Genomic DNA, 21,528 nt, shown 5'->3' with positions numbered 1-21,528 from the left:
TCAATTTTCCAGATCTGGATTTTTCGGCAGATTAACGCCTCTTTTAATAACACCACTAAGCATAACATTGGCATTCATCTGCTTGACAAGTTTTTATTTGATAATAAAATTTGTTTCGGTTTCAATAAAGAATGAAAATAGTTTTGAATTCAATTGGAAGTAATTTTAAGTGAATTAATTTATTAGTCCAGCTCATCTTCGGATAATAAAAAATCAACGGTCGAATCAATATTTGACAACTGCGATTGCTGCCTTGTTCACAGAAAAAAATACACACCAATACTATAGCAAATAAAAATCAATCTAAAAATGTAATCTTTTCGTAATGAAAGAAATCAATTTATAGAGCAAAATATAAATTTAACATTTTTATAATCAGCAACATTGACATTGCTATGCTGTACCTTCTGATACTCAATTTTTGGAATTTACATTAATTTTTGAACTTGTTAATAAATGTTTGTTTCAATTTTTTTTCTTTTTTTTATTTGATTCTAACGTATGCTTTATTTTGATTGCAGGTCATGCAAGGTCAAAAGATGTATTGGATTGTGAAGGGTTTCCTTCGCCCTGATAAAACACGAATTTGTCCAAAACCAACCCCCGAAACTCATCCACTGCTTACACGAAAAATTAATGTATTGTGTCGACTTTTAATCAACAATCAATTTAATGAACATAAAAAACGTCAAGATGCTCTTCAATTATGTGCTTTATCAAATTCTTCACCAAATTCAGCTAATTCTGCCAACAATATAACAGATCCACCGATAGACAATACTGTTTCGATGCATAGTGATTCAAATACTTCTTTCCAACCAAAAACTCCGAGTTCTCCTTTTTGCCATCCAGCCCATCCGGCTCACCCAGATCAAAATACTATCAGTTTGAAGCTCAAAGTTTTACCAATGCAACGAAACATCTCCGATCAAGCAACAACCATATTGGAACAAATGGTGTCACAAGCATATGGTTTTGTGCGAACCAACATATCATTTCGAAAAATACTTAGCAGCGAACTTTTTGAGATTTTTCCACCCGCAAAACTGAACTCTAATCACCATTGGCTTGTGTTAGATATTAGTAATGACTTTTCACATATATTTATACCGGAACTAAAAGACCTTCTCACATTGGATCGCATTCAAAAAGTAATGGCATATGCTCTTGCCAAAAACCGAATTGTAAAAATGCAATTTAGTCAAAAATCTTTATTCAATGCTTATGTAACACCAAAATCAAGAAGAAAACTTTACTTTGGACCATATCGACAGAGTGTGACCGCACCCAAGCTTGTTCTACTCCAGAGTGTTGATGGACAGATGATGCTAAGAGAGGTATATGAATCTAGACATCATATAATTCCTAAATCATTTAGCACAACAGCATTTTGGGTTGTACAAAAATGTGGAAAGATATTTCTTGACGTTGAGGAAGACCAGCTTGTCCAAGTTCAAGTTAATGAACCCTATTTAAAAGATGCCAATGACCATAGTTTTTCAAATAATAGTAATATCCAGAAAATTTGTAGGGACGGAGTTAAACTAATAGAAGAACATTTAACTGAATTAAACCCTCCATTTCAACAAAGTATTCAAGTGCAACAGGAACCCCAAATTCTAGAAAGCGAACAAGATCTCCAATACAGTAAAGTACAACAAGACTCTCAAATTGAGCAAAGCAGTAAAGATCATCCTACCGTGGTGCTTTCAAACGTTGTTACATCAACAAATTTAGAAACTCAGCAAAATCTAATTGATGATGTTCAAACATTTGCAGATACAGAAAATAAAAACTCTAAAACGTTAAATAACACAAATTATTTGGATGATGACGATGATGATTGCGTGATCGTCGACAATAAGGCGTCTGCACCATTAATAGTCGCTCCTCCTGTTCCTTCTGCTCCAAATGTTCTTGGAGGAAAACCGGAATCGAATCCAGTTTCTTCTATTGATTTTCCAAAAACTAATTCAAACAAAATAAATTACACCATATCTTATGGTGGAGAAAACTCATCTCTAATGGTGATTCAAAACGAATGCGATCGGGATCCCATTGTTATGTCTGATGCAGTTAGCAATTCTTTTACTATATTATCAACTGATTCGCAGCCTTCTATAATTGAATTACCCGAAAACCAAAATCTTAATTTACAGAAAAAAGTACAACAACCATTGCCAATTAATACTATATTTGATTTATCCTCGGAAGATTACATACCTATGAATTTAAAAGCAACTAACGATGTTAACCCTGATGAAGTAATTCTTAAAATTCCAAAGAATGATGCTAATACTGTATTGTCTGTATCGCCTGATCATCTGGGCTCAATTTCGTCAAGTCCAAATAACAATAAACCAAATGATTCCTCAACTTTCAAACAAAATAATTTTATTTTACATACTGAAAGAGAGAAAGGAACCACCGAAATCTGTTCAAATATTACGAAAATCAATGAAGTTTCAATGAAATTGAATAAAAATATAACAATTACAAAGTTAACACCAGACGTTGAGCAAAACCCATCCGAACCTTTGACTTATTTAAGAAAATCTTTACCTATAGGTTTTCAAAAACCTGCTCCAATAACGCTAAGTTCCGGTTCAAGATTTGTCACACCTTTACAGAAGCAAAACACGACGATTCCAAGTGCATCTCAAATGGATCAAAGTCGAAAAAAAACAATTGTTCCACAAAACGCATCACAAGCCTTGCGGCTGCAAAAAACTCCTGCAACATTTCGTCAAATAGAACAGCGACATATAGTTGATCAAATTTTGGGTAATAACCAGCAAACTTTGGTACGTGGAAAGGGTGGATTAGTAGTGCGAACTCCATCAACACTAAATACTATCATATCAGCAGGAAACTCTCCTTTGATAACGCCAGAACTGAATTCTGTTAGTTCAGGAGCACGATTACGAGCACCTGCTACAATACGTCAAATTGTACGAATGCCTGCGCGTGTGTCCTTAAATAACCATCCAAGTACCACTTCACCGCATCAAATATTAAGACAAAATTTGCCAGACTCTCTGCAGTCCCAACAAAAAAAGATTTTTAAGCGAGGGCCAAACCAAATACCAACGAAACAAATTTTAACTAGTGTAAAATCCTCATCAACAGATATTTCTCTACAACCCCAATATGACCCTTTACACATATCAGATAGATCCACAAAGATTGCTACCAATATTATAGCACAATCAAAGGTTCTTAATGGCATAAAGACTGTTCTTGATACTGCGAAGCAAAATACAACTCAAGGACATACTGTATCGTCATCCACTGGTGCAGTCGGAATAAAAAGCACGGGAACACCTGTATCTCGGGCACAGTTTAGAGTACAACCAATTCAAAAAATGCCTGCGGAAATTGTTTCATCTACCATTAGAAGAGACTCGTCCGCAGATAAAAAGACTTCACAAGTTAAAGGCATACCTATTGACCTACCACGTCTTAAGAAATTCGCTATTGTAAGTTCCCCAACACAAAACACAACGATCATTACACCACCGCAAGCTGAGACAAATTATAACAACGATGCAGGAGCCAGCAGATCCTGTTCAATAAGAAACCCTAATGCATTTGGCAGAGACATTCCTGAAAAAGTAATGTCTTCAGGTATTAACACGAATTTCAACCTTCAAGCAACTGATAAAGGAACTATGTCTTTAACTGCAACAAAAGCAAGTTCAGCTGGTTCATCAAATGCAAGTGCAGAATATGGATATTTTCATGCTAATATAGAAGGTTTGCCGAAGTTTGTAGTGAAACGTGTTGGTGAGGATTTTTTGATCAAAGTTCCAAACTTCAATGGAATACTAAAATTGGCTGGATTATCAACAGTTTACAATTATTTGAACCAGTGAGTATGAATTATAACATATTATATTTCTTAGCCCCAGTTTTGTAGTAGAAATTTAGACTATTTTTTAGGTTAAACTTCAGTTGAAAAATTTTCTTAGTTTAACAACCATATTATTCACTCTGGATTTAGTTTGGATTAAAGTGAATTTTGAATCCAATCACTCAAATCCGAATTTCATAAATCCAACGATTTAATTTTTAAAATAATTTACGCCAAGCTTGATTCCATCGCTTTGCATAAACTGCTTGTTCCTTTTAATAGCATAATTTGCTACATTTTTGCAAGATGTTGTATTTTTCTTGCATAAAATAATACACAAAAAACACCTTCATATTTATATGATAAGTTAAACTTTGCCCAGTCTGCTCGAACCTTGAATATTATTACCCCTTTATGTACATATCTAAATTCATCGAGATTATCTTATAACTTTAAACGAGCTAAAATTGTTTATATATGTATATATAAATATATACATATATATGTATATAAAATTGAGATCTCGGAAACGGCTCTAACGATCTCGATGAAATTCTCAGGGTTTGTTTATCTAAGCGAGTTAAAAGTATTTTTGGAAAAATCCGCCCACTGCCACGCCCACTTTGTTAACATAGAATTTTGTTTTTGTAACAACTTTAAAAATGTTGATGAAATTTTCAGGGTTTGGTCCTCTAGGCGAATAAAATATTTTGGAAGTACTTTTAGAAATATGCGCCCACAGCTACGTTTATTTTTCTCACATATAAGTTTTATGGTTATTGATTTCGATGAAATTTTGAGGGTTTTTTCCTCTAGGCAAATACAACATTTTGGAATTATTTTGTCTTATATATTAGTTTTTTTTTTCGCGGAGACAGATTCAACGATTTCAATAACATTTTGAGGGATGGTTCCATGTTTTACGCACTGTTCTTTTTCTTTTTCTAACAATAACTGAACAACATTTTTAAGATCATGACTTTTTTGATCATGTATTGAAACTCTTAAGTAATTTGTTAATTTGGTATCACTAAATACACTGTGCAAGTTTTTCGACCTGTCTGAGACAGGTGCGCCATTAACTGTTTCGCCCTATTCGGACCCGAGAAATCGATTTGAGAATTTTCCACTGTTTCTGCTCAAACGTTATTTGCTACCAGTAGAAAGACATTATAAACAATTTTGAACAATTTATTTGAAAGTTTTGTGATTTTTTTTTTGAAAAAATTTAATAAAAATCGAATTTTTTTACATTGTTTATCGTTTTTTCGCTGTTTTTGTTCTCTTTTGCACAAATACATTGCATGTTTTCCATTAAAAATTAATTTAACTGTCAATTTAGTGTTGGTTAAACTTCAACAGTCTATCGATAGCATCGATAACAAAAAAATATCGAGTAGGGTAGATGTACCCATTTCCGAACAGCTCCAGTAGCCGAACACTTTTCACTTAAATATGTAAAATCAAACTGTTTTGTCCCGTTAGAAGTAAAAACCCGGTTAAACTAGAATCTATATACTATATTCGATCACTCCTTGCGATATCTCGCTCAGAAATCTATATTTTCTTGTTCAAATAGCTTTCAGTTTGTCGGAAGGATCAGATGCGTAAAATTATCGTATTTTTTTTTGTAAAAAAATTAGTTTGAGTGGTCACATGAAATAGTGTTTTTTTGAATAAAAATAAAGTTTAGGCTAAATTTTATAATTTTATGCATTAGTTTAGACAATAAGTAATTGATTTTAATATTTTTTTTTTTTTAAATTGTATATACTTATTCTTATTTTAAACTGTTCGGAAATAGGAAGCCAATTTTTATGATTTTCCTTTCTCCGAACAGTACTGTTTGGAACTAGGCAACTGCTTTTAATTTTATTTATTTAATATTTTTTTTAATAAATATTTATACAAATTTATAAATATTTAAACAAAATAAATAATTATTCATATTTCATAAAAAAAATGCACTTCATTTCTTCTCCGAATACAACCCACATCGTGCTACACATGTAGCCGGCAGATGTTGGAGCTCAAAAGTCACTGTCGAGCTTCAATGTGGGAATGGATCAGTTTAAAAGGCAACGAACGTTGGAAAATTCCTAGGTGACAAAAGCAAACTTCTGCGGACTGTTGTGCACGTTTTAGAAAATAAAGACCTTTTTGGTTTTGTACAAATGCATTGCGCATATATGGAATTAATCCCTTCGCGGTCGACCATACAAAATGCATCCATAGTAACTTTCTCTTATATGTCTACCAACCAGTTATTAGAATGCACATCTAACGCTACGTATTCATAGCCATAACTTAAAAAAAAGTTCGTTTTAAAAAACCGTTCTTAAATTTGTATCGGAAGCACCGACAAAACTGAGCCCATTGAAGAGCCAGAACCAAATGATATAGGCCCGTTTCCTATATGGTTTATAAATATATATGTATGGAACATTTTTGTTTACCTTGAAAGTTCCATATTTTTGTTATTTAAATTAATTCTAAAAGAGTTTTTATCTAAATAATAGAAGAAAATTGTTAAAATTTATGGTGTTCGGAATTAGGCACATTAGTGTTCGGAATCAGGCACCTTGTGTTCGGCTTCTGGTGAAAACGACATGCCTTCGGTTTTTATTTTTTTATAAGAAAACTTTTGTACTCATTGACAAAATTTTATTTTTTTATAATGAAGTATTCTTACACCTTTCGTAAAAAAATATTTTAACTTTTTTTCTTCAATAAATAATTTTTTGCAGCTTTTTTACTTTTGAATTACCGTTAACTGTTCGGGTATTGGTACATCTACCCTATATCGATACTTCACAAAACTATCGATAGTTTCAATACTTCCAAATTATTTTACCACAAGGCTACCGATATTATCGATAGTTTTTTTTAAAACTATCGATACAATCGATAGTGGAAACTATCGATACAATAGATAATATCTACCAAACACTATGTTAATTAGTTGTTTACATCCAATGTCAAACGAAAACTAAACTTGTAGTTCAAATTGTGTGTTTCTCACATTTTTCTAAAAAAAAGTTGCCATTTTGAACAAATAATTAATTTACACTTAAAAACGGATTTTCAAAATTTTCCACTAACCGGTTTATGGGAGTGCCGATTTGCCTCCCATCGGCAACGCACGTGTGAAAGTCTCGTCCCGTCGGAAAAGAGTGTTCTCGTTTTGTTTTTAATTTTTTACATAGTTTTTATCATTTGTGTTTTTATTTTTGTTTACAATAAATAATTATTTAAAAAAAAAAACAATAGCCCATTTAATAAAAAATATAAATACATAAAACCCACAAATTAAACCAAAAAAAAATAACCTCGCGGCGTGCATATAAAATAAATTCATAAAAAGTGCAATAACAAACAACAACAACACCTCAGTACCTCTCCCGCAATAAGAAAAAAAAAAAACAAACAATAGTTCACTGTCCCTAACCAAATTATATAATACCAAAAAAAATACAAATACAATAACAACAACAACCGAAGCATCGCCAAATCACAAAAAAAAAGTCTCGCGCCTCTAAATAATAGTCTTCAGTGCATGTGCATAACGAGTTTTCCTTCTTTTCCTTCCCCCATCATTCTCGCAGTCGAATTAGCTTAATGATTGTGGTATTGTGAGCACGGTTGCCGGAGTGGGTAGGATCCTACCAAACTGGGTAGGTTTTTTCACCTTGGGTAGGTTGGTAGGTTTGAAGTCAATTTGGTAGGTTTTTCCAAGTTCTTTCTCTAAAATAATTTTATTTTTAATAATTGACAAACAAAAATTGTAATTATGTCAAATCTACCCAAAATATTTGTGCCAAACAAATGTGCCCATCTAAGCCGAGAGTAATAATATTAACTAATGTATGTAAACGCAGTATCCTCATCAGTGGTACCACTTTATTTCAATTGAAGTAGATCTACTTCTTTTTTTCAAAAAAAAATTAAAATCTACTTCCTGCTTCGCACCATCACAAAAATATCGAAATCTACTTTATTTTAAAATGTCTGTTCCAATCACCCCTGTTTTGAATTTTTAAAAATCCTTCATTTGGATTGAGCTTTAGGTTATTATCTTTCAAATAAGCTATAGAAGATTTTTGTATATAAAATAGTTTATTTTTAATTTTGAATTGAAATTTTTGCCGCACTGGCGAAAGTGCGAGAGTGCAATGTTAGAAAATGGCGTCACGTTTTGTGGTAGCTGCCATGGTTCATCGATTTATAAGACGTTATCACGTCAAAAAACGAACTGTGAATTAGTATTAATATTAATCAATAAAATGTATGTTTTTATTTTTTTAAATAAAATATCAGTAGGAAATTGCTGTTGTTTTTTTTAACAAGAATTTATTATCTTAAAATCGAAAATTTTCGATGGGTAGGTTTTTCTTTGAATTGGTAGGTTTTTTTGGAAACTTTGGTAGGAAATTTTTTATGCGAGTGGCAACCGTGATTGTGAGTGGAGCTTCATCTCATAATGCCGCAATCGTTATCAGTTCGACTCCAGACAGATTATTGTATGTATTAATAAATAACCAGGGGCGGATCGATACAAATTGTCACTAAGGCATATCCAAAGATCATATAACTAGTAAAGATGTCGCACGTAGAACAAACTTCTGTGCTTGAAATTTTCTACCATCAGATTTTACCCATAGGTCCAAAACATGTATCCAAGAATTAAATTGTTGAGAAACATTTTAAAATTTTTCGATGACTGCGTAGAAAAGAGAGGGTTGATTTTTATAGATGAATTTATTTAAAGGGAGGAAGCGAGATAGTAGTTAAATGTTGATACGAATAAGGAAAAGAAAAAAAAAATACATTTGTCTGCGAGAATGTACCTATGAAATAATTTTTTTTTTTTGTTAAATTATTCAGGAAACTGATATTAACACATGATTCAAAATAATAATTTATATAAGAATAATTTTAGATATATATATGACACGAGTGTATGAGCAAAATTGTGTGAAAATGAATTTCAACCCTCAAATTGTCAATAGGTCCAAATCATTATAATGCAGAAATCCTTCGCAACATTAAAAAAAAGTTCTTATCATGAGTGGGAAAGAGAGAGTTATTTTTAATAGATTTCTTAAATGCGAAGGACCGAGATGTAAGTTGAATAGGAACAAATGAAAACAAAAAGGATCGTTTTGCCGTGCGGGTATATATTTTGTTTCACAACTGGATTGCTTCGCACATGCAGGGCGAAGACGAGATGGCTAGTTTTAAAGATTGATGAAAAAAAGAAGCAAAAACAACTTTTGCAAGTGACTGGTGTGCTTGAGGTGGGTAGGTATAGGTAGGTATACGTGTAAGCAGAAGAAGGTTGATCAGTTTTTTTTTGGTTTTAATTTTTTTTTCGATGGTAGTTAGATATTTAGATATTTTTTTAAGTGGAGGGTGGTTTTCTATTTCTATATTTTTGTTTCCTTTTTGAATAATCGCAAAGCCACAGGCGCATTGCTTTTAGGTGTAAGTACACACGTAATAAGGTAGGATTTTTTTTCCTTTGCGACAGCAATCGTCCTTGAAAAATGTAGTTCATTGTATTTTGGTTGGAAAAAGAAATTCAAACAAGTGGTAGGTAGGTAGGCAGGTAGGTAGGAAGTGATAAAAATGATCATTCTTGGTTTGTTGTTATTTTCTTTAGTGAGGTAGGTTATGTAGGTATCTATTGATATTGAAAGATTTATTTAGTGTGGATCAGGGCTGTAAAAAATTCTATTTAAAAATGCATTTGAAATTAAAAAAAAAATGATTGCAACCAAAAATATTTTGCATAAAAAAATGTTATTGCAACTGAAGAATACCTATTTGGATATAAAATTAAATTTTTATTGCAACTGAAAATATTTTGCACACAAAAAAAATTAAAAATGTTGCATAAAATATTTGTTCATGATCTTAGGCGATTATCTTTGCATTTATGTTATTTTGCAATTATTAAAAATATACTATTGGAGATACAAAAATCTTCTATAACTTATTTGAAAGGTAATAATGTAAAGGTGAATACCACAAAAGGATTCTTAAAAATTCAATCATTAAATAGGGTAAATAGGGGTAAAACGAAATTGCAATAAAGTGACTATTTTCTTAAAGCAACGTTGTAGAAAACTGATTTTTTTTTTAAATTGGTAGAAACATTTATTGGAAGGCTAACGAAGGTTTTGAAAAATTCTAGAAAATTTCAAAACTAAGTTATAAACGATTTTCTTAAACTAAAACATGAAGTAGACCTTTGACATAGTTGTAGGTAGGGGACATTTTTTTGACAATTTGAAAAATGCCATTTGAAAGATAATGAAAAAAAAAATTAAGGGTTTCTGCGTTTCAAAATATGAATTTTTGAAAAACTAAAAACCTAACCATTTAAGAAATCTATTAAAAATAACTCTCTCTTTCCCACTCATGATAAGAACTTTTTTTTAATGTTGCGAAGGATTTCTGCATTATAATGATTTGGACCTATTGACAATTTGAGGGTTGAAATTCATTTTCACACAATTTTGCTCATACACTCGTGTCATATATATATCTAAAATTATTCTTATTTAAATTATTATTTTGAATCATGTGTTAATATCAGTTTCCTGAATAATTTAACAAAAAAAAATTATTTCATAGGTACATTCTCGCAGACAAATGTATTTTTTTTCTTTTCCTTATTCGTATCAACATTTAACTACTATCTCGCTTCCTCCCATTAAATAAATTCATCTATAAAAATCAACCCTCTCTTTTCTACGCAGTCATCGAAAAATTTTAAAATGTTTCTCAACAATTTAATTCTTGGATACATGTTTTGGACCTATGGGTAAAATCTGATGGTAGAAAATTTCAAGCACAGAAGTTTGTTCTACGTGCGACATCTTTACTAGTTATATGATCTTTGGCATAACACTAGTGATAATTTGTTTTGTTGAAGCTCAAATTGGAATTTATGTAAGACATTCAATATAGATAATTGTCGGATAAGGTTTTTTAAAGTTTTAGTATATTTAAATGGTAGGTAATTTCAGGGTCGATTATGCCAACATTCGTGGGCTTAGATCGAATTTTTGCGATGTGTACATTTATACTGTGCAAAACAGGCCAGCTGTTTTGGCACTAGGTGAGACCCAGATAAGTGAAAATTCGGAATGTTCTGAATTCAATCTTAATGGGTATTGCTTGGTGCCATTATTCTTTTCTCACCACGGTCTCGCCATCTATATTCGAAATGATGTTGCCTATCAACTTCAACCACAATACGGTCAGTGCATTAACACTAATTTTAACTTCATGTGGTTCAAATTTACAATTAACAAGCGCATCATCCATACATGTTTTATTTATCGAAGTCCAAATCTGGATAGTAATTCAACTTCTAATGAATTTGATGCTCTATCCGACTCCATTCAAAGGATTGTTACCCTTCACCCTCACACTGAAATCGTCATTACGGGCGATTTCAATGTACACAATTCTTCTTGGCTTCGCTTTTCGGGCCAGACAACACCCGAAGGAAGGTATGTTGAGATTTTTGCTGAGTTAAACCACTTAACTCAACTAGTTAACGAGCCGACTCGAATTTCGGACGTCGCTGGTCGGGCTAAAAATACTCTAGACTTGTTTCTTACCTCTGACCCTGATGAATACACTGTTAGTGTATTATCGCCTCTAGGCACATCAGATCATTGTGTCATATCTGCGAATTTCTCTTGTCAAAAAAATCCAGTTACAGAAAAATTTCCTAAGAGAACTGTTTGGCAATATGAGAAAGCCAACTGGGAGGGTCTCAACGCTTTTTTCAAAAACTTTAACTGGTCGCTATGTTTAATCGATAGTGACGTTGATTCCAGTGCAGATATGATCACAAACTTAATTCTCTCCGGAATGAGAAATTTTATCCCGATTAGGGCTAAAACAATCAAATCGAAAGAGAATTGGTGGTTTGATTCGAGCTGCAAAGAGGTTATCAAGGAAAAAGAGGTAATGTTCCGTTATTATAAAGCCAACCCCAATGAGGAAAATCGGATAAGATTTAAGCAAGCTAGAAAGGCCAGCAACGCCCATATTCGACGAATCAAATTTTTACATGAGCAAAAATTAAGACAAAAAATACTACAGTGTCCCACAGGTAGTAAAAATTTTTGGTCATTTGTGAAAAATATTCGAAACTCTACAACATCTTCGGTTCCAACGCTCGTTTTCAATGACACTCCTTTTGTTAGGTCTCTTGAGAAAGCCAACCTTCTCGTCAGGCAGTTCGCTGCCAATTCAACGTTAACAGAAAGTGTCATGACTCCCCCTTCACTTGAGCGAGTAAATAGTTTTATGGGACCTATCTTTTTTCGTACTCGTGCAGTGGCAAGAGTTCTTAAAGACCTTGACATACACAAATCCGCTGGCCCGGATAGTATCCCTCCCATAGTTCTGAAGAGGTGTTCTTCTACGCTGGCAAAACCACTGCGTAAGCTTTTCCATCTGTCCTACTCTACAGGTCTCTTTCCGAGTGGATGGAGAACAGCATTTGTCCAGCCTGTCCCTAAAAAAGGCGAATCTTCTTCACCCTCTAACTATCGTCCGATTGCACTTACGTCCCTTCTTTCCAAGGTCATGGAAACGCTGATTAGTTTCCAGCTTAAGAAATATCTTGAAGAACGGAAGCTTCTTAATGACCGGCAGTATGGCTTTCGTAGCAATAGGTCCACTGGTGATTTGATGGTTTATCTCCGATCAGTGGAACAAATCTTTACATCGTTTTGGAGAAAGTAAGATTGTTGCGTTCAATTCAAGTCGTTTTGGATGGATTCAAGTCTGAAACCCATAATATAAACGCTGGTGTGCCCCAGGGCTCCGTTTTGTCTCCGACTCTCTTTCTCATTTTCATTAATGATTTGCTCTCTGAAACTTCTAATCCATTAAATTGTTTCGCAGATGATAGTACCCTCAGCTTTTCATATTCGTTTGAAGATTCACACCCATGTCCTTCGGATGTGGAACTCCAACGGCAAAATATGATAAGCTCATTAAATTCTGATCTCGAATGCATTGTCCAATGGGGAATAAGAAACCGCGTAGAATTTAATGCTTCTAAAACACAATGCTGCTTACTATCATTAAAACGAAACCTTCCCCCTTTGCCACTATCCATGAGTGGTACTTGCATAGAGGAAACTGATCAGCTTTCGATTCTAGGTATGTCCATTACAAACCACCTTTTGTGGAATGAGCACATATTCGATGTAGCCAAAAACTCTGCGAAATGCTTAGGTTTCCTCCGAAGATGTAAGAAATATTTCACCCCTTCTGATCTGGCTATAATCTATAAAGCATATATTCGCCCAAAGCTCGAGTATAATTCCCATATCTGGGCAGGTGCTCCTAAGACCCACTTGAGTTATTTGGATAGAATTCAAAATAGAGCTTTTAAAATGATAGGTGATAGGTCCATTACTGATACAATCCCATCTCTTGAGCACCGCCGGAATGTATCATGCCTGTCCTTATTTTATAGGTACTTTTTTAAAAAATGTTCTAATGAAATAGCTAGCTGCATTCCTCCCCTTAAACAATTCAACCGTAATACTCGTACTTCAAGGAATGCCCATCAGTTTACACTTGAGTCCAACTTCGGACGTACCGTCAAATACAGAGATTCTTTCTTTAGTCGTACTACTAGAATGTGGAATGCATTACCCGCCCCAGTTTTTCCCTCCCATTTTAATGTTCAGAACTTTAAAACCAATGTGCATCGGTATCTCCTTTTACATCCCTTCCTCTTTTCCTAAAGCTCGTACTGTGTATATATGAGGCTATGAGAACAATAGTGGCGTAAGCCACAAAAAGGAAGTTTTGAGCTACGAGTGATTTAAGATACAGGGTTTTTCAAAACAACACTTTTTTGAGTGCCATCTAGTTCTGAGTGTATCTAGCTACATAAATCTATTTTTGTAATAAAGTAGATATATTAAGAGACTAAGTTTTTATGAAAAACTCATTTTTGAAAAAAAACCGGTTACGCCACTATTGCTCTCATAGCCTCATATATACATATTAAGGGTACCCAAAACCCCTTTAGTGCGCGCTCATTATAAAAAAAAAAAAAAAAAAACCACTCCAAAAAATTGCTGTTTAGGCCTCAGTTATAGCTATCAGTAAAATCCATCATTAAAAATTTTGTTTAGCTATTTTGAATACTTTAAACTTTTATTTTGAACAAAATATTGATGAAATAAGTTGAAAGCTCATTTTTACTAATTTTTTCAAAAAGAAGCATTGCATTTGGTGTTAAATTTTATTCCCAAATCCATTTTATAAATTTTACTGATGAAGTTTCATTTTACTGAACAACTGTTTTCCAAATGCCAAACAAAAATCCGTTTTGTTTTACTGATGGCGTTTCATTTTTACTGTTCCGGTGCCATCATTAAAAAAAATTACTGATGCAATGATCAGTAAAAAAATATTTTGGCGAGCGAATGGTCAAATAAACATTATAATTTAATGACGTAAATTTACTGATTGCTATGAACGCTCATCAGTAAAACATTTCAGATTCCTGATGGTTCAATTTTCAATGATGGATTTTACTTATAGCTATAACTGAGGCCTCAAATTTGACTTTTATCACTGAAAGTTATAACATTTAAAGATACCGAGCAAAGCTCGGTCAACCAGGTACTTTTATGTTTATGCCACCAGGCTATGGAACTCCTTACCATTGTCTTTAAAACAAGTAATAGGAATATTAGAATTCAAAAAAGCATTGATTAATCATCTTAATTCATCTTATCACACAAACAGTAAAAAGAATACATTAAATTTTTTTTTTTTTAATTTAAAATTGTATCTTATGTTATATAGTACAGGTAAAATAGTACATAAAATCAAGAAATAAAAAAAAAATTGTTACACTCATGAAACTTGGCAAAAAGTTTGCTTTTGGGATAAGAACCAAGTACAAAAAAGTCTATAAAAAAAAGTTGGGTGGAAGGGTGCTTTTTCGCGGACAAGAGGGAGGAGCTGAAGGTCAAAAATATACTGAGAAAAATTGTTTGTTGAATATCATCATATGACACATGTTTTCAAGGTATTTTTTTATGCTAAATCTAATGACATAAAAATAAAGTCAATACGATTGCTCTAAGAAAAGTTATTTCCGATTAAAAACCAGGGTGGTTGTTTTTTGACCTCAACAGGTAAAATATAACCGAAACCCATGTGAAAAACATACTACACTGACAAAATTTGGGATGAAAGTTTAAGATAAAACAGGGACAAAGGATTCATAAAGTTTTTAAAAATATTTTGGGTGAAAGGGTGTTTTTTTGATAGGTTAAGTTGTGTGTGAGAAAGGTATCATAACAGCTAACTTATATTTTTTTAGTTTTTAAAACTTGGTGAAATAGTTTTGTTTCGTATAAGAACTAAGAATCTATAAAAAGTAAAAAATTATTTTGAGTGAAAGGGTGTTTTTTTTTTCAAGAAATGATGAAATTCGGAATTAGTACCACAAAAACTGGGAAAAAATTGTTACACCAATGAAAATTGGTAAAAATGCCATCGTTTAGAAGATATTAGCTTTCAGAGGGAAGACTATACGAAAAATTGTGTGTGTTTGTCTTTTATTTTCAACATTTAACCTTGAATAACTTTTTGTGTACACATGGGATTTTTGACATTTTACTTTTATCGATGTTTCAATACTCTGTGCAAGTTTTCAGCTCTATGCGAATTTTTTCCAGGTTTTACGATAGACTAAACTCCTTAAGAATAAAATACAAAATACGTGATTTTTTCGTATAGTCCTCTCTTTGAAAGCTAATATCTTCTAAATGATGGCAGCTATGAAAAAGTACATCTTAATCTTTTTTATGGAAAACATCATGGGCTTTAAAATAAATTTAAAATATTTTTCAAAAACAGCATTTTAGAAGAGTTAAGTATAAAAAACTGATATTTTTGTTTGCTCTTTTTTATGTTTATTTTGTCTGGACTATAAGTTTCGGTAGTAAAACTTTTTCATGTCATTAAGGTTTACTTTCTTCAGGCTTCTTTTATTGGATTTTTTGATTATATTTTATTTGAAAATTATTCACTCATAGAATTCACGAAGAACACATTTCCGACGTTTTCCAACAAGTTAAAGGTTCGAAGAGTGCCTTCCACTCTACTATCACAAAAATGCGAGATTTTACCCGTATTTCTACAGTAAAACTCTTCTGATGCTGTGCTCTTTATCCTGCAGAAAAGTCTACCTAAAGGGTCCAAATAAATCACTAAACTCTGAAAAAGTCATTTTGAGAGTGAGCTTGCATGAATTTGCAGTGTACACAAGACGATGGAAAATCAAGGTCTGTCTTATTAAAATATAGAATATTGACTATAACAATTACTTCGACCTAATGGCTATAATATCGCTGTAAAGCAGTTCGCCCCTTCCTAAAACAAATTAGAAATGATTTAAACCTTCCAAGATACACACATTTTATTTAATTCCTCGGAAAGAACACACACGCTGCAAATCTCTTTCTTATGTTGATTTTAAGATGGTTAAAGGCCTGTAGTCCCATGTAGAGTATGCTGGCTTGTGCTCTACTAGTTCTGGTCCGGATAATATTGAACTCTTCTACATTTCTTAGGTTATAAGGTATTACTCTTCTTGTAGGTACACTGGATTGTAGGTATTCTGGGCAAAGATTGTGTTTTATTTTGAATACAAACACCATTGCCATCATATAAAAGTCTTTGGTTGATATTTAGCCAATTTAATGATTCAAGCATTGAAGTTATTGAGCTATACCGATCACATTTTAGTATTGTTCGCATGGCTTTGTTTTGCAATTTTTGTAGTCTAGTTTTTTGGGTTATGTTACACAAATAGAGAAGACTTGCAAAATATTCAAAATGGGGCTTGACAGTTACATTAAACACTTTTATTGCACTATTTTTAGAAATGTTTTTACGCGTCCTTCTAAGGACTCCTAGTTTTTTTGACACTTTTTTACATATGTGGTCTACGTGTTCATTAAATGATAATTTGTTATCTAACACAATGCAAAGATATTTAATTGAGGTTAATTGTGACACCATTGAATAATTACAAATAGAAGTGACACCGCAGATTACTCATGCGACTATAAAAGTACCGGAAGATAGATGAACTACATAGGGTTGCGCCTCAGCTATCATGTATTTTCGAGTTGCGTCTAAACTAATTAATTTTTAAACCTTCATAAAAAAATTAATAATTATTATTATATATTTCAAAGAGCTTATATTGTTATAAGTTACATTGAAAAGTCATATTAGTCTAGCGAACAAGGTCGATGCCTTTTACTCCTACCAGCCTAGGTTCGAATACCGATAAAAATTGAAATCGTTTTTTTTTTTTTGCAGACATAATTTTTGACACTTAATTTTTAATTAAAAAAAAAAAAACAATCTCAATTTCCCTTCAAATTCGAACTCAGGCAGGTAAGATTAACAGAAATTCACCTTATCCTCTAGCTAGGCTATCTCCACTTTTTGAAAAAGGAAAACTTTTATCTATATAAGCTGTTTAGGATTTGATTTTGGGTTGCTGGATTTGCTTTTGGATTGCTGGATTTGGTTTTCTTAATTTTTTTAATTCACAAACCTAAACAATAAACACGCACGATTGTTATGAATGGGATTTCATTAAAAAAAATCCGAAAAAATCGTAACAAAAAAAACAAAAACCAAGTAGGCGTAGGTCTCGTTTTAATAAATTCGACATGGAAAATTTTCATTTTCGAAAACTTCTCAAACGTGACAGTAATTTAAGTAAAAATAAAAGTAATATAATTTTAAAAGAATAAGGAATAGAATTTTCTAGAAAAAAAAAAATCTTCTTTATAAATAAATAAATAAAGATAAATAAGATAAAGATATAAATAAGATTTCTATATTAGAAATTCTTTCTTTAGCTTTCCTGGGAAAACAATCTTAAATTGAGAGGAATAAAGGAAGAAAAGAAGACTCTTTAGAAGCGGCTCCAAGGAGCATTATCCGACCATTCGGTCTTCAGGATTCGCAAGAATAAGGACTACGACGGACGCAGTTTCCGATATCCTTTTTGCGAATTTATCAAATCAATCTGAAAATAAAAAAAAAAAACAATTCTTCCAAGATATAAAACAAAATCTAGTATTGTGAACATAAAACAGTGCCGGTTTCCTGTTCAATTCGAGAAACATTAAACTTTGCCTTTGTTATAGTTGATAATTGACTAATTTAAATATTTTAACTTAAAATTTCCAATTTTCCTACTTCTGTTTAATTAATAACACTGTGATAGTTCAAAAAACCGACAGAGGGCTCTCATGTCTACTAGAGATAATTCGAGTATGCTGAACACGATGGCGTACTCAGTTTTTCTGGATAAGGTCAAATAAGAAAGAGAAAAATGAGGGTATAAAACACCATATATTTTCCAATTCTTGATTTTGTATCGATGTAAAATGACGGAAAATCTATTTTTTGGAAGGATTATACGTAAAAGAAGTTATTTGAAAAAAAAATCTGTCGATTGACATTTAAAATCATTATTTTATGGCAAAAAACGTCGACTTTTTTTCCCTTTTATTAAATTTTTTAACTATAAAGGTACAAATTTATACGAAAATTCAAAAATTTATTTGTACACACCTTTTATGTATTAGTACTCTGGAATATTATACATATAAAGATGTAGATATTTAATTACAAAATCAGGCATGGTATCAATATTTTTATTTAAATTTTTTTTAAGTTCAAAAACTATTTTTTTTCTTAAGGTTCAATCCTTTCACAAAAAAATACTCTTGAATATCCAACTTTCATTATAAAAAAGAATAAGTTAAAAACTTTAACTATATCACTGTTAAAAGTGCAACTTACTTTTAACATAAACTGTAATGATTTGTTGAAAAATCACAAAAGTTGCCGTATCTTTTTCGGGTTTTCAAAAAAACTTGCTCATACTTTCAGACATGGCCGATCGTACCAAAAGCCCCTTTTTTCATATTGCAAGTTTTGCCATATTGCAAGTTTTGCCAGTTTTATTTTTTGTCATACAACATAGTAAGAAAACGATTTTGCCCCCCACTTCCCCTACATATGTATTGCATTAAAAAATTTTGTAATTTTTTTATTTTATAAACTAAAAATTTGAGACAAAAATATGGTTTTACTCTTAAGCTTAACCAATATTGTAGGTAGGTAGGTAGGTTCTACCTATTCGTATTTGTAAACAAACCCATAATCTATCCCGAAACACAAGATCAAATCGTTGCCACCGAGTGCTGCATTTTAATTTAAGTAAAACGAAAAATACAAGAAAAATTGAAGAAAAATCTACGTTTTTTTGCCATAAAATAATGATTTCAAATGTCATTCGACAGATTTTTTTTCGATAACTTCTTTGACGAATAATACTTCTCAAAAAATAGATTTTAGGTCATTTTACATCGATAAAAAATTAAAAATTGGAAAATATATGGTGTTGTATTGTGATGTGCTTTTTTGTCAAAGGCTGAGGTTTCGCTCGCCGGATTCCAAAGTACAAATTAAAGTAAGCACGTAACTTTAATTCAAAGGTTTTACTTTTATTTAACTCTTAAATCTTAAAATCTTAATTAACAAACAAACAATTCTCTTAATAATTATGGTCTGGTTCCGGTTCGTTCGCGCTGGTAATTCCTGATGATTTCTTCAGGTCGGTCGGCGGCTTCCTTCGACTTCTTTAGCAGGGAAGGGTTTTGGTTGTTAGGTAAATCTTGGATTTCTCCCTTTAAAATCACGGCGTTGCCACCGGTAAAAATCACGGAGTTGCCCCCGGTAAAAATCACGGCGTTGCCACCGGTAAAAATCACGGAGTTGCCCCCGGTAAAAATCACGGCGTTGCCACCGGTAAAAATCACGGAGTTGCCCCCGGTAAAAATCACGGCGTTGCCACCGGTAAAAATCACGGAGTTGCCCCCGGTAAAAATCACGGTGTTGCCACCGGTAAAAATCACGGAGTTGCCCCGGTAAAAATCACGGAGTTGCCCCCGGTAAAAATCACGGCGTTGCCACCGGTAAAAATCACGGCGTTGCCACCGGTAAAAATCACGGCGTTGCCACCGGTAAAATCACGGAGTTACCCCCGGTAAAAATCACGGCGTTGCCACCGGTAAAAATCACGGAGTTGCCCCCGGTAAAAATCACGGCGTTGCCACCGGTAAAAATCACGGCGTTGCCACCGGTAAAAATCACGGAGTTGCCCCCGGTAAAAATCACGGCGTTGCCACCGGTAAAAATCACGGAGTTGCCCCCGGTAAAAATCACGGCGTTGCCACCGGTAAAAATCACGGAGTTGCCCCCGGTAAAAATCACGGCGTTGCCACAGGTAAAAATCACGGAGTTGCCCCCGGTAAAAATCACGGCGTTGCCACCGGTAAAAATCACGGAGTTGCCCCCGGTAAAAATCACGGCGTTGCCACCGGTAAAAATCACGGCGTTGACACCGGTAAAAATCACGGAGTTGCCCCCGGTAAAAATCACGGCGTTGCCACCGGTAAAAATCACGGAGTTGCCCCCGGTAAAAATCACGGCGTTGCCACCGGTAAAAATCACGGAGTTGCCCCCGGTAAAAATCACGGCGTTGCCACCGGTAAAAATCACGGAGTTGCCCCCGGTAAAAATCACGGCGTTGCCACCGGTAAAAATCACGGCGTTGCCACCGGTAAAAATCACGGAGTTGCCTCCGGTAATCTGGTACACTGGTCGGTTATATTATTTAGACCCCTTACCGCTGGTGGGGGGAAGTCTAGTAATTTAATTTTTTTATTTTACTTAGCTCCTGGAGTTACTTCTTCTTAAGATGATCACGATTGAATGATGATTTTTTCGTTTGTATGGCGGCTTTTTAAAATCGATACCATCAGTGTAGATCTTATTGATTGATAAGAAAAATTTATCAATTCTCCTTTGTTATCTAAATTCTTCTTTATCGTGTGTGGTGGATATCGATGCAGCGTTGTTGGCTGCTATAGATGATCGTTAGATGGGATTTGCTCTTCATGCAAGGCACATCGTGGGAACATCGTATGTTATTTTACATTACCTTTTTTTTTTATTTAAATGAATTCAAGGTTAGGTTAAATAAATCAGGTAAAGGGCAGCAATGTTCAAGCAAATTGTAATGCTTCATTACAGTATACCCTCATTTTTGGCATGTGCAAACAAAATTTCAAACGCAAAAATCTTTCTTATTTGACCTAATCCAGAAAAACTGAGTACGCCATCGTGTTCAGCATACTCGAATTATCTTTAGTAGACATGAGAGCCCTCTGTCGGAAAAAAAAAGTTCCATTTTCGAACACAGTGTAATTTTTATCTAATTGTCTATTATAGTTATTTTGTAACTTAAATTCTAATACTTAATCTTACTACCCTTAATGGTTTGTGTTCGTTGTGAGAATGTTTCATTTACCTCAATTTAAATCAAGCTCAACAGGACCTGGATTTTGTGCGCACATCATCGGGGAGTCATGTAAGTGTCTTTTAATTAATAAGTTATATTTTGAAACTCACAACAAATATATCCATTGTTTTTAATTCCTTTTCAATACATATCTTAATACTATTATTCAATATTAAATAATTATCCTTAATATTCTAGTTACAAATTA

General features: G+C 33.1%; 1 protein-coding gene across 6 annotated transcripts in view; it reads left to right on the top strand.

Annotated features, from left to right (window-relative positions):
- LOC129906641 (uncharacterized) overlaps positions 1-21,528 on the top strand; it is a 215,412-nt gene that overhangs the window by 75,172 nt on the left and 118,712 nt on the right. For all 6 annotated transcript variants that reach the window (XM_055982469.1, XM_055982465.1, XM_055982466.1 and 3 more), the window contains exon 6: positions 522-3,871. In XM_055982469.1, coding sequence (XP_055838444.1) covers positions 522-3,871 — 3,350 coding nt within the window. The remainder of the gene's footprint in view (positions 1-521; positions 3,872-21,528) is intronic.

The sequence above is a fragment of the Episyrphus balteatus genome, chromosome 1 (assembly GCF_945859705.1).
Source record: "Episyrphus balteatus chromosome 1, idEpiBalt1.1, whole genome shotgun sequence".
NCBI lineage: Eukaryota > Metazoa > Arthropoda > Insecta > Diptera > Syrphidae > Episyrphus > Episyrphus balteatus.
Note: the sequence above shows the minus strand (reverse complement) of the source record. Positions and strands in the feature narration are given on the sequence as shown.